At 41.9% G+C, this 12,712-nt stretch overlaps 1 protein-coding gene across 7 annotated transcripts in view; it reads left to right on the top strand.

Moving 5' to 3' along the window:
• The window catches only part of KCNMA1 (potassium calcium-activated channel subfamily M alpha 1), an 841,792-nt gene that overhangs the window by 430,638 nt on the left and 398,442 nt on the right, over nt 1–12,712 (top strand). For all 7 annotated transcript variants that reach the window (XM_084634497.1, XM_084634500.1, XM_084634499.1 and 4 more), the window contains exon 3: nt 6,465–6,526. In XM_084634497.1, coding sequence (XP_084490623.1) covers nt 6,465–6,526 — 62 coding nt within the window. The remainder of the gene's footprint in view (nt 1–6,464; nt 6,527–12,712) is intronic.

The raw sequence follows: 12,712 nt of genomic DNA, 5'->3' as shown, positions 1-12,712 counted from the left end.
ATGGGCAGCCGCACCTAATGGTGAGAGCCAGAGTCCACAATCACAAAACTGGAGTCATGAGTCAGCTGGGTTTGGATACTGGAGATCAGAAGCAGGAGATCAACTTGATTCTAGAATCAGAGTCAGGCCAGATCAGGAGACCAGGGAGTTAAAGGCAGAAGACAGCCTGGAGGTCAGGAACAACATGTGAGATGCCAGGAGTCAAGCTGGGCTGCGATTCCAGTAAGTTAAATTGGGAGGGGAACAGGAGCCCAGTTATTCAGACAGCTTCTTGTTCTTGCTGCTGGCTTAAGTAGGGGCAATGGGCCAATCAGCTGCTCTAGGACTCCACCAATAGGATCTCAAGGGTGGAGCCTAAACTGGGGCTGGCTTCATGGGTCCTAGGTAAGGTGGTGGTAGCGGGCTGCCAGGTCGATGGTTGGAGTGAGGCTGCACCTGTGAACTCTGCAGACCTGGGTTTGAGATCCATGAGTTGTGACCTAGTCTTTCAGCATTTTGAGATGAACAAAGGTTTTGGAGTTTGTGGAATAATAATGAACTCTGTAGCTGGAGTAAACATTGAAGAGTTACAGTGAATTGTTTCTTAAGGGGTGCAAAAAGTTAATTGTGGATTTGAGTAATAGATTGCAGAGTGATAGCCCTCCAGAGCAAATTCCGCTGTTTATGAAGCAAATACAGTGTGCTCATTAGCAGTGCAAGCTTCTCCACATCACCATATCCACCAGCCTGATCCCTGTACTAGAGGAACCATTCAGTACTTGACCTCTCAACTAAAATGGCCAACAATAGTGGAAAGTGTGGTATTTATCTGGGTGTGTACATCTAGCCACTCAGAACCGGATTGATTAAGACTATTAGTTCACTTCACATATGCCATTGTTCAGATGAAGTGTTGAGTTTTGTTCACTACTGACCTAGGTTGTATTTTAATTGGCAATCTAGAAGTCAAAGGCTGCATGTCCTATTACCAGTGCCCTGAACGGTTCAGCCCTGCGTCATCAGCTCCTTGATTTTTTTTTTTTAAATGACATTGTTTCTTAAACAGTGTCTGCCAGAAGCATTAAAGGAGACTTTGTTTAGATTCTATAGCCCAGCAACTAAGTTAGTTACAAGAGAGATGATTTGCCATCTGTTTCCAATTCTTAGTGCAGCACACAGGACTTGTCTTGTTTCTCCCAGAGAGAAGTTCTTGGATATGAAGAAAGTTGTCCATTATTACTGAGTCAGTTTATGCTTTCCATTTCCAAGTCATCCAATAGATAGAATTGTTCAGAGTGCCAATAAACAGTTAGACAGCCAGGGCAAGGGATATAATCAATCTTGCTCACAATAAAAGGCCATTGCTGTGTTTATAGAGCCATTCTACAAAAAAAGACAGTGCAAGAATTGCAGTCAAAAGGGAACTAACTCATATTTTTGTATTGCCGTGATGGTGTACTGTGTGGATGTCGCAAAACTGTACCGTGCAGTAGAGTACTGATTATCTGAATAACTTGGGAAACATCTAATGTGCGATAATTTGGGAGCTAATAGTATCCCACTGCTGCTACAACGCTTTTGGACTATAAGGTGGATAGAAAGTTGGCTAGATTGTCAGGCTGAACGGGTAGTGATCAATGGCTCCATGTCTAGTTGGCAGCCGGTATCAAGTGGAGTGCCCCAAGGGTCGGTCCTTGGGCTGGTTTTGTTCAATATCTCTTCATAAATGATCTGGAGGATGGTGTGGATTGCACTCTCAGCAAGTTTGCAGATGACACTAAACTGGGAGGAGAGGTAGATACGCTGGAGGGTAGGGATAGGATACAGAGGGCCCTAAACAAATTAGAGGATTGGGCCAAAAGAAATCTGATGAGGTTCAACAAGGATAAGTGCAGGGTCCTGCACTTAGGATGGAAGAATCCAGTGCACCGCTACAGACTAGGGACCGCATGGCTAGGCAGCAGTTCTGCGGAAAAGGACCTAGGGGTGATAGTGGACGAGAAGCTGGATATGAGTCAACAGTGTGCCCTTGTTGCCAAGAAGGCCAGTGGCATTTTGGGATGTATATGTAGGGGCACTGCAAGCAGATCGAGGGACGTGATCGTTCCCCTCTATTCGACATTGGTGAGGCCTCATCTGGAGTGCCGTGTCCAGTTTTGGGCCCCACGCTACAAGAAGGATGTGGATAAATTGGAGAGAGTCCAGCGGAGGGCAACAAAAATGATTAGGGGACTGGAACACATGACTTATGAGGAGAGGCTGAGGGAACTGGAATTGTTTAGTCTGCAGAAGAGAAGAATGAGGGGTGATTTGATAGCTGCTTTCAACTACCTGAAAGGGGGTTCCAAAGAGGATGGCTCTAGACTGTTCTCAGTGGTAGCAGATGACAGAACGAGGAGTAATGGTCTCAAGTTGCAGTGGGGGAGGTTTAGGTTGGATATTAGGAAAAACTTTTTCGCTAGGAGGGTGGTGAAACACTGGAATGTGTTACCTAGGGAGGTGGTGGAATCTCCTTCCTTAGAAGTTTTTAAGGTCAGGCTTGACAAAGCCCTGGCTGGGATGATTTAGTTGGGGATTGGTCCTGCTTTGAGCAGGGGGTTGGACTAGATGACCTCCTGAGGTCCCTTCCAACCCTGATATTCTATGAATTCTGCAGACTAAACAAACCCAGTTCCCTCAGCCTCTCCTCATAGGTCGTGTGCCCTAGCCCCCTGATCATTTTTGTTGCCCTCAACTGGACTCTTTCCAATTTGTTCACATCCTTTGGGGGGGGGGGCAAAACTGGATGCAATACTCCAGATGTGGCCTCACCACTGCTGAATAGAGGGAATAATCACTTCACTCAAGCTGCTGGCAATGCTCCTGCTAATGCAGCCCAATATGCCATTAGCCTTCTTGGCAACAAGGGCACACGGTTGACTCATATCCAGCTTCTCATCCACTGTAATCCCCAGGTCCTTTTCTGCAGAACTGCTGCTTAGGCAGTCAGTCCCCAGCCTGTGGCAGTGCATGGGATTCTTCCGTCCTAAGTGCAGGACTCGGCACTTGTCCTTGTTGAACCTCATCAGATTTCTTTTGGCCCAATCCTCCAATTTGTCTAGGTCACTCTGGACCCTATTGCTACCCTCCAGCATATCTACCTCTCCTCTCAGTTTAGTGTCACCTGCGAATTTACTGAGGGTGCAAACTATCCCATCATCCAGATCATTAATAAAGATGTTGAACAAAACCGGCCCCATGACCGACCCCCTGGGGCCCTCCACTTGATACCGGCTGCCAACTAGACATCCAGCTGTTGATCCCTTTTAATTAAGTGCACATTAATTAAGTAGGAGGAATATGTTCTCTTATAGTCCATTCATCCAATCCATACTTTTTTAACTTGCTGGCAAGAATACTGTGGGAGACCGTATCAAAAGCTTCGCTAAAGTCAAGATATAATATGTCCACTGCTTTCCCCATATCCACAGAGCCAGTTATCTCATCATAGAAGGCAATCAGGTTGGTCAGGCATGACTTGCCCTTGGTGAATCCATGTTTACTATTCCTGATCATCTTCCTCTCCTCCCAGTGCTTCAGAATGGTTTCCTTGAGAACTTGCTCCATGATTTTTCCAGGGACTGAGGTGAGGCTGACCGGTCTGTAGTTCCCCGGGTTCTCCTCCTTCCCCTTTTTTTGAAGATGGGCACTATATTTTCCTTTTTCCAATCATCCGGGACCTCCCCCGATCACCATGAGTTTTCAAAGATAATGGCCAATGGCTCTGCAATCACATCAGCCAATTCCCTCAGCACCCTCGGATGCATTAGATCTGGACCCATGGACTTGTACATGTCCAGCTTTTCTAAATAGTCCTTAACCTGTTCTTTCACCACTGAGGGCTGCTCACCACCTCCCCATACTGTGTTGCCCAGGACAGTAGTGTGGGAGCTGACGTTGTCTGTGAAGACCAAAGCAAAAAAAAGCATTGAATACTTCATCTTTTTCCACATCATCTGTGTCTAGGTTGCTTCCCCCATTCATTAAGGATCCCACACTTTCCATGACATTTTCTTGTTGCTAACATACCTGTAGAAACCCTTCCTGTTACCGTTCACCTCCCTTGCTAGCTGCAACTCCAGTTACCACCTAAATAACATATGCACAAACCCCTTAAGACCCCAAAAATCCAATCCTGTTCTTAAAAAAGATAGAAAATACATCTGGAACTTAGGCTTTTGCTAGATTTAAAACACCCACTTACAAAATTTAAACGTCAAGAATAACCTTCTTGAGGTCCAGCTTAAAGGTTACAAGCAAAACAAAAGCATTTGGGGTTAGCATCGAGGAGTCCACAAGCTTTACAAAATAAAAGAAATAAACCTAATCGCATCTTTCTAGACATTTCTGATCTATTTACATATCTTGGTTTCAGATAAGTAGGTTTGAGGTATGAATTGATGCTTTTTCATGTCTGGTTTTAAAGCTGCTTACAGCATTGCTGCTCTGTGTCTCCTCTTTCCGGAGAACAACACCACACAGACAAAGGAAATCTTTTAAAAATTCTAGCCCTCTCATTGGCTCTTTTGGTCAGGTGTCCACTCCTTTCCTTTTACCTGTGGGCTTGTTAACCCTTTACAGGTAAAGCAAGTAGAGAACTGCTACTAAGAGGAATTTTATACTTAACTGGCTGTCTGGGTGTCCATAAAAGGGAGCTATTCCTCCCCCTCCCCCCCCCACTTCATTTATCACAGAGGGACTCAAACTTCTGTGTTAGCCTGAATAACATATCCTACCGTGTCACTAAGGACTTGATCCTGCACCCGCTGAAGTTAATCGCTTCAGTAGATCTTAAGGGTGCAAGAAATTGGAGCAAGGAATCACTATTTTATTCCCCACAGGGCAAGGCAAGCTACAAATAATATTTTCTTTGCTCAGTCAATAAAGAAAATAGAAAATGTTTGAGTCAGTAGCTATGATTTGGATTAGTAATTATCTAAATCAAAATAATTTGCCAAGTAAAGTGGAAGGTTTCATTTCAAATTTACTGAGTGTATTGTTAATTCTTTAAAAACAAAATACTTTTTGCATTGGTTTATCATGTCTTGTTAAAAAGGATTTGTCAAAATAGCATGAAAATTCACGTATCCTTTTCAGTATGCATTTCTGTGGCCTGGTGCTTTCCTTAAAATTTATCCCCTGTACATCTACCTGCTCAAACATTATTGGATTTTTGTCAATGTAGCATGTGAACTTTCTAAGTTTGGCAAGCTTCCAGGCACAGTAGAGGAATTAATATTTAAACTATCCTAATTTTTAAAAATATATATTGTGTGTGTTTAACTATGGAGAATACATGACAGCACAAAGTGACGGGTAGAATAAAGGTTTTATTGGTGTATATTAGAGATAGTTGCATTAGTAGCAAAGCCATGAATGATTACCCAAATCACCCTAATAAAACATTTTATATCACATCACCCATATTCTGTATTCATTATACCATATAATTTACAGGAAAAAAGTTTTAAAAATCTTTCAGAAACCTGTTTTTATTTATCTTGTTTGTATCCCTTTGCCTATAAAGCTAGGGTCCTTGGTACAATCAGTTCAAAGGTGTCGGGCTCAAGGAGAGAATGATTTATCTTTTGAAAAATTATCTTTTGAAAAATCTGAAATAAATACAAAAGATCTGATATTTCACAACCTACTAAGCTGAAATTAAAGACCTTTAAAGTTTTAAAAAGTGGGTTCCGAGATTCTTTTCAATGGTCAAATGTACCCATTTCTAGCCTTCATAGTTTGCAAGGTATTGGATTTTAACATTGGGCTAGTGAGAGGTTTGAGTGTTGCCTGCCCGTTTCCTATAATATTAGATGAAATGGCATAGCTATGTGAAAAGAAGGAACTTATCTGCTGGAATGTTGAAAAGAGAAATCAATTATTTGAAGCTGCCTGAAGGTTTGGCATGTAAGAAACAATTCTGGTAGAGATGAGAGTATTAGTGAGTAGTGGACTGGTAAGATGATCCAAAGGTGCATGGTAAAATCAAATGATCACATAGCTCTACAATTTATCACATGGATTTCACTATCACACATGTAATATTAATGTATATGCAATCTAATCTGTCTTCTCTATTGGTTACCTATAAGGTATGAGACATTTTTGCTGGAAAGGTGAAGGATAGCTCTGATAAAGCTACAATATGACTTGAATACCGTTCAAGTGGGGGAAGCCTGTCATTTAAAATTAATCAATCCACTTTGGCAAAAGTTAGGATACAGGAGCCATTTCCCTGGGATGGAAGTCAGCCTTTCTCTCCCTCTGCCCCCAATGAAATATATTGTTTGAAAATGTGAGCAGGGGTTAATTTTTAAAACAAATGACAGCCAAAGATAAACTGAATGATGTTTTACATATTATTTTCTTTCTCAAGTGTGAAACAATCAATGTTTCGGTCATACACTGTTGAGTGATTGTATTTTTCTTTTTGTTTTTTGCAGGTTGTCTTAGTCTTTGCTCTTAGTATTGGTGCTCTTGTAATATACTTCATAGATTCGTCAAAGTGAGTATTCTAATACATTTCCATTCCCCTCTTTTGCAAAAGCAAGTATGTGCTTTAAATTGCTTCATTCATCTACTTAAATTCAACATTTTTATACCCATCTCCTGAATGCAAAGAACTTTATAATAGTGCATAGTCTTCCAGGCTAGTTTTAGGGATGAGGGAAAGATCTTTTGTAAACTATACTGGTCTTGGTTACATTTGGTGCTAGAGAAGGAAAGGATAGAAAATAACATTTCTCTTAGTTTAGAGTATGCATACTTCAGGGAAAAAAAATTCTTCCAGTTAATTGAGACGTTAATTATCCTTCAAGGACAAAAGTAGAATAGAGGATGTAGGGAAGGGAGTTGGACTTGAGAAGTCATAGGCTTACAGGACAAATAATGTGTGTATTTAATGAGAATTCCAGGAATTCCTTTGAAAACTCATCAAAAGACTCTATGTAGTACATACCATAATTATATCTAGCATTGTTACCGATTCAGATTACCAAATTCTGAGTCTGATGGATTTGTCCCAGGCCATGCAAACTGAATTTGTAGGATATGAGTAACATTTCAAAATTTTTTGGGGGATGAACAAAATGTGGTCAAGTAGTGATGTTTCAACTGGGAGAGGTCAAGGTTTCATCATGACCCTGCATCATCATGACATATCAATGTAAACTTAACAGTCATGATGTCTTGACACAGGTTAACGTAACCTAACTTTATATCCTTCCCTTTGATACATGTCAGCAGTTCTTTGTGTAGCAAGGACAACATACGTGTGGGGCTGGTGCAAGATTACCTAGATCAATGGCCTTGCATGAGCCACAACCCTGGTAAGAAGGCAATTGCAAGGGAGTTAATAGAATGTTATTCAGTGGAACATCCATTAGGGAGCGTATTCCACTAGGGCATCAGTGGTATTTTAAGGCACTAAAACTATGTCAACAGTTTACCACCTATCTTTGGGCTTGTTTTTCCTGCAACAGTTAGCACACTTGAGTTACTCCACTTGAATTAGCTTAGCAAAAGTGAGAGCAACCACACTGCAGAATAACGCTTCAGCTACACAGAGTGATTTGATGAGCAGCACAGCGTGATTGGATTATTAGTTGTTGTTGTTGTTTGTTGGATTATTAGTTGTTGTAATTCAAGATGCAGCATCCTTAGTGCATTATTAACTGGAACATCAGCAACCCTTGAGCTTGAGACATCATTCGCCCTCCACATCCCCGTTCCTCACAGGCCAGCTAACTCATGTTTAAAGTACCACTTGACTTGAATGAAGGATTTTTGTGTGTAGACAGGAGTTGGGTGAAGGATAACACTCAAGTTATACCTGGAGCTAACAGTGTGGTGAAGGCAAGCCCTTGAATGTTTGACAATTCAACTAGAGTTTTTATGAGCTTCTCAACCTCGCTAAATTCTCCTTATTGTGTCACCCTGTAAGCTGTGGCTCGTCTGAAAGTAAAAGTGAAGTATCCTTGTATATACAAACTTTACTGAAAAGCCCTGGCAATACTTATATGCACCATATAATGCTTCATTGAAATGGTCAAATTAAACAAGAATGACATGGGTAGATGAAACTGTTACTCCTGTTTTTTAATTTCAGCCCAATTAAATTCTGACTGCAATGGCTGTGCCCCTCCTGGAGCCCCTCGTCTGTTGTGAAGAAGTACAATACTATAGTATTTCTTGAGTCTTGTCTGCTGAGTTAATTCTAGGCAATGGGCCTCTATAAGTCTGTCTGTTTGGTTTTTTTTTCCCTCCAGCAGAGAGAAACTCTGATTTAATGGGGAGATTTGTAGGCGTGTTTATTTAGGCTACCTAATCTGTGTAGTATTAGTTTTATTGCCATTTATCACCTACTGAGGATAGCAGAGCAGTTGAGCTGCAGGTTGTCTCATCAATTAACTCAGCTAATATTAAACTCAGAATTGCAGTTTTCAGCTAACTCAAACCAACAGGCTTTCTATTACTGCATTATTTAAAGGGGGTTTCTTCTTTCTCTTCCTGAGGAAAGTAACCCCTACTAGCTTAATTCAGATCTAGGAACTCCACAGTCAGCATCCTGCAGTGAAAAGGTCTGAATTAACTTGTTGCATTAAGAAGTTGATATGGTGTCCATTACAGCAATGTGGCACCACAGGGCGTGAAATATCAGTCTATTAAGACACCTAAATGCAGATCTCCAGTACTGTGTGTAGTGAAAGTAATTCAGAGTTTACATTGTGAAAACTCTACTTCTGTTCAAATAGTGAAAAGCACCAGTAACACACTAGAAATGTGCATTTGAATCAATGGTTGATATAAAAACTCTAGGGGGACTGTAAAGGCTGATATACATGTAAAAAAGGCAACCCAAATGGGGATACTCTGTTAACTTGCACAAGGCTAATCTTCATTTTGTGTTTGTTACACTTCTGCTCCTGTGAATAATGATCAGACGAGTCAATCAGCAGCTAAATGAGGTTGCAAACTTTTAATAAAATATGGTGTTAAACTCATTGTGCCTTTCCATTGCCTTGAACCATTTGCCCCAGCCAAAAACTTATTCAGATTTGTTAGCACATTTCATCTGCTTCACACTGACTTTGCACTGGTAGAAATGGTACAGGGCAGCAGAAAATCAGATACATCTCCTGGTTTCCAAATGACTCAGAAACTACTGCACTTTTTTTTTTTTAACTAACTCTAAACATCTGTAGGCCTGTTACAGAAACTCAAGGTCATATTGGAGTAAATGCTATAACCAAATGTTACAAAAGGCTGGCTAAATTTGACCATTGATATCGTAACATGAGGGAAAGTAAACCTCATGCTTCAGGGTGTCAACTGTGGGAGGGTATGATGCTTCCCAAGGATACCCCAGGCTGTGAGGCATCTCACTATCACTTGTCCTTAGTGTGAGAAAGCCTTGTCTGTGTCTGCCATGGGTGAGCCGCCCACCTCCACCACCCCTGGCAACACAAGCACTCCCCTTCGAGGCCACGTAGGCCCTGCTGTCACTCTGAAGATTAGCAATTGGCATGCTCCAACCCTGGATCCTCACTTTTTCTACAATCAGCAATGTATAAGTACGTGGACTGTCATGCCTTGTGTGAGTCACTTCACCTGTTTGTGTTGCATTTTTTCCCATCTGCAGTACAGGCATGACTGTCTCCAAAGAGTGTCCAGCCCCTAGTCTGCTGACTAGCACAGTACTCTCAGATTTTCTGCATCTGAAAAAACACTACACCCCAGCTTACCAGTTCCTCCTCCGATCACTGCTCCACACAGCACTTACATAAGTTTATGGTGAAATTGAGCATTTTTATTGAACATAGCACAAATATTTAAATCATAGCAAGTAAATGCATTGAAAACAATGGTTATGTACAAAATTAAATCATCACATGCATTCTAGACCCTAGGCTTAATTAACAAGATACTCTCATGTTTTGTCGAGTATTGCTCATCCACATTCTTGCAGTGCTTTACAGCTAGAGTCCTGTGTGGACACAACATTTGGATCCACATCCATCCATGATCTGCAAACATGCTCCATGGATATAAAGTGGCTATCCATAGATTTGCAGGACTCTGTTTACAGCCAGGCTGGCTGTAACCCTCTTTTCATGAGACATGCATGCTGTCATAGGTGAAACATCCAGTATGTTGCTTTGCACTCCAAGATATCCCAGCACTATCCTTTGTCTTCATTAGTAAACAAGACATCCCTTGCTGTTTGTTTATTACTGTGAATTTCTTCTCTTATAGATTTTGCAATTTCTCAGTATGTGAACAGACACACCTAGCTCTCTGTCTGGCCACTTTTGAATTGTATGCTTCGCTATGCATGCCTGTTTACCTACTCCCTGAAAGGAACGTTTCTTAGGTATGTCACCTCCTGGTGGCCTTCCTTAACTCCAAGACCTTAAGAATGTAATTTTCAATATAGATATATAATTCCTTAAATATTATCCATATATTTTGCAATGGGTATGACAACCAGTGGACTACTGGCTCTCGGAAGAGACTTCATATGTCACCCTTCTGTGAACTGTTATGCAGATATCCAACCCAGGGGATACCTGTAAATCCCTATGTATCCCTGTTCCCTCTTCCAGTTGGCACCAAGGGGTCCTGGCCTACACCAGGTGATACTGAATGGTTTAAAACAATACACATTGGCTGGGTGTTTTATAGGATGGTGGAAATGTCCACTGTCAGACTCATTTTGATTTATTTAATTTTAAGAGCACCTGTTGCCCTAGCAGCAAAGTGCTTTTTAAAAGATTTAAATACATCTCTCATAAGACTCCAGACAGTAAGCACCATTAAAGAACCACTGCTACAAAAATATTTGTTATAAAACCAATAAAAACACAAATCAACTAAAAGAATAGTAAACCAAGCATATCTTTCCTGCATCATGTCCTGGAGCTGTGATTGACGCAGGTTCTGGTAAATTTTGAGGAGCAGGAAATTCTAGAGGAAAGAACCTTCAGCTCAGGAAGTAATTTCTGGATTTTGTCAGCAAGTGTCTCCTAACTCACCTTGAAGTGATGGATGGTCAGAAAAGGGACTTTCAAAATGACACCTTCTCACTCAGCTGACCTGCTTCTGGGCATATTAAGAAAGCAAATATGATTCTGTTCTGACAAAATATAAGCTTTTTTTTCTATATTTTTTATATTTGTTAGAACTTCATATCCCACATTGCACTGGGAGAGTGAGCTTGATTATATTCTGACTCCAGCATTACCGATCAGTTATAGACCCTTAAACTTCAGTCAGGGGGAGACAAAGGGATGGAGTAATATTGTAAGAGCCTCAAGGAGTTCTTGAGATCTCCTGTCCAGCCTACTAGGACTATGACTTGCTTCTGCTCTTTGGTCAGGAGAAGTACTGGATCCAACAGGCTGCAAGTCATTTTGGTGAAAAGCAGTCACACCTTAGATGCGCAATCCCTGTGCTTTCCTTTGCTAACAAATACCACAAGTTCTACAGGTTGAGTCAAGGGTCAGTGAGCTTTCATCCAGACCACTGTTTCTGTCAGACACAGGATGAGAAACAAGACTATGGAATCTGGCTTCTCTCAGCTGGAGGTGAAGAACTAACTATTATCAGTATGTCAATGACATGGTGGCCTAGAAAAGTTTCTTTGTCTCTATTAGTTAGTGGTTTCACAAACACTGTGAACTGATGTGTTAATGACAGAATGTTGTGATACAGGAGGGCCAGGAAGCAGTGGTAGAGTGCAAGAGGGGAAATATATAAGGCCAAGGCTAATTAAGGCGTGGTTCCCTGTAGACTAGGGAGGGTGGCTACAGATTAATTGGGGCACCTACAGTCAATTAAGGCCCTGTCAGGAAACTAATAAAACCCTATGCTTCAGGCAGTCAGGGGAAAGGAGGAAGGAGAGAGGATTGGAGCTTGGAGGTGTGCTATGAGAGTTGAAAGATCAGAGAACTGAAGTAAGGGAGACCCTGCCCCAGCAGGGGAGGGAGATGCCCTCCCTCAGCGTCTAAGGACTGAAGATACCCCACCCAAGGGGGAAGAGGGTAAGAACCTGCAGGGGTTGAGAGGGGCTGGGGTTCAGAGTGAGGAGCAAACCCAGACCCCTCCCCCGCTTCCCTCCTCTATCACCTTTCTGGGCCACTAGTAGTGACCTTGGCGGCCCAAGAGCAGGGGCAAAGGGTGCCATCTTAGGCCCCCTGCCAAGAAAAGCACAGGACCCACCATACTAGCATCAGTCATCTTGTCACACACTACATGTGAGGTGAGGTCTTAAGAACCAAGAGCAGTTGCCCAGTATGACCCTCTTGGACCTTTTTGAGGGGAAGAAGGGAGGGCCAGTCCAATCAGTCTTGCCAGATTTTTTGTCCTGGTCAGTTAAAAGTACTCATAGCTCTAAGAAAACTGGCATGAACACTTTAGCCATTGCCCACTCTGTCACAATCATGCTTTTTGGAAAACGTGCGATTGGGAAAGGAGATTTTCTGCAGAATGAGTGATGCTACTGTCTAGAAGGGAGGCAACTGTAACTGCACCATGCAATTGTGATCAGTCAGGTGTTTGTGCCCAGAGCTGAGTCATTGATTCCCTTTCCTGAGCGGATAGCAGCTGCTCCATTCACTCTATATAAAAAAGGCTCTGTACAAAAAGAATCACAAGACACTTCATTCTTGCTTGAAGTGGCTGGAACATTATT

Source organism: Lepidochelys olivacea, assembly GCF_965140295.1.
Source record: "Lepidochelys olivacea isolate rLepOli2 genome assembly, chromosome: 7".
Taxonomy (NCBI): domain Eukaryota; kingdom Metazoa; phylum Chordata; order Testudines; family Cheloniidae; genus Lepidochelys; species Lepidochelys olivacea.
This window is presented reverse-complemented; position numbering and strand designations above follow the sequence as displayed.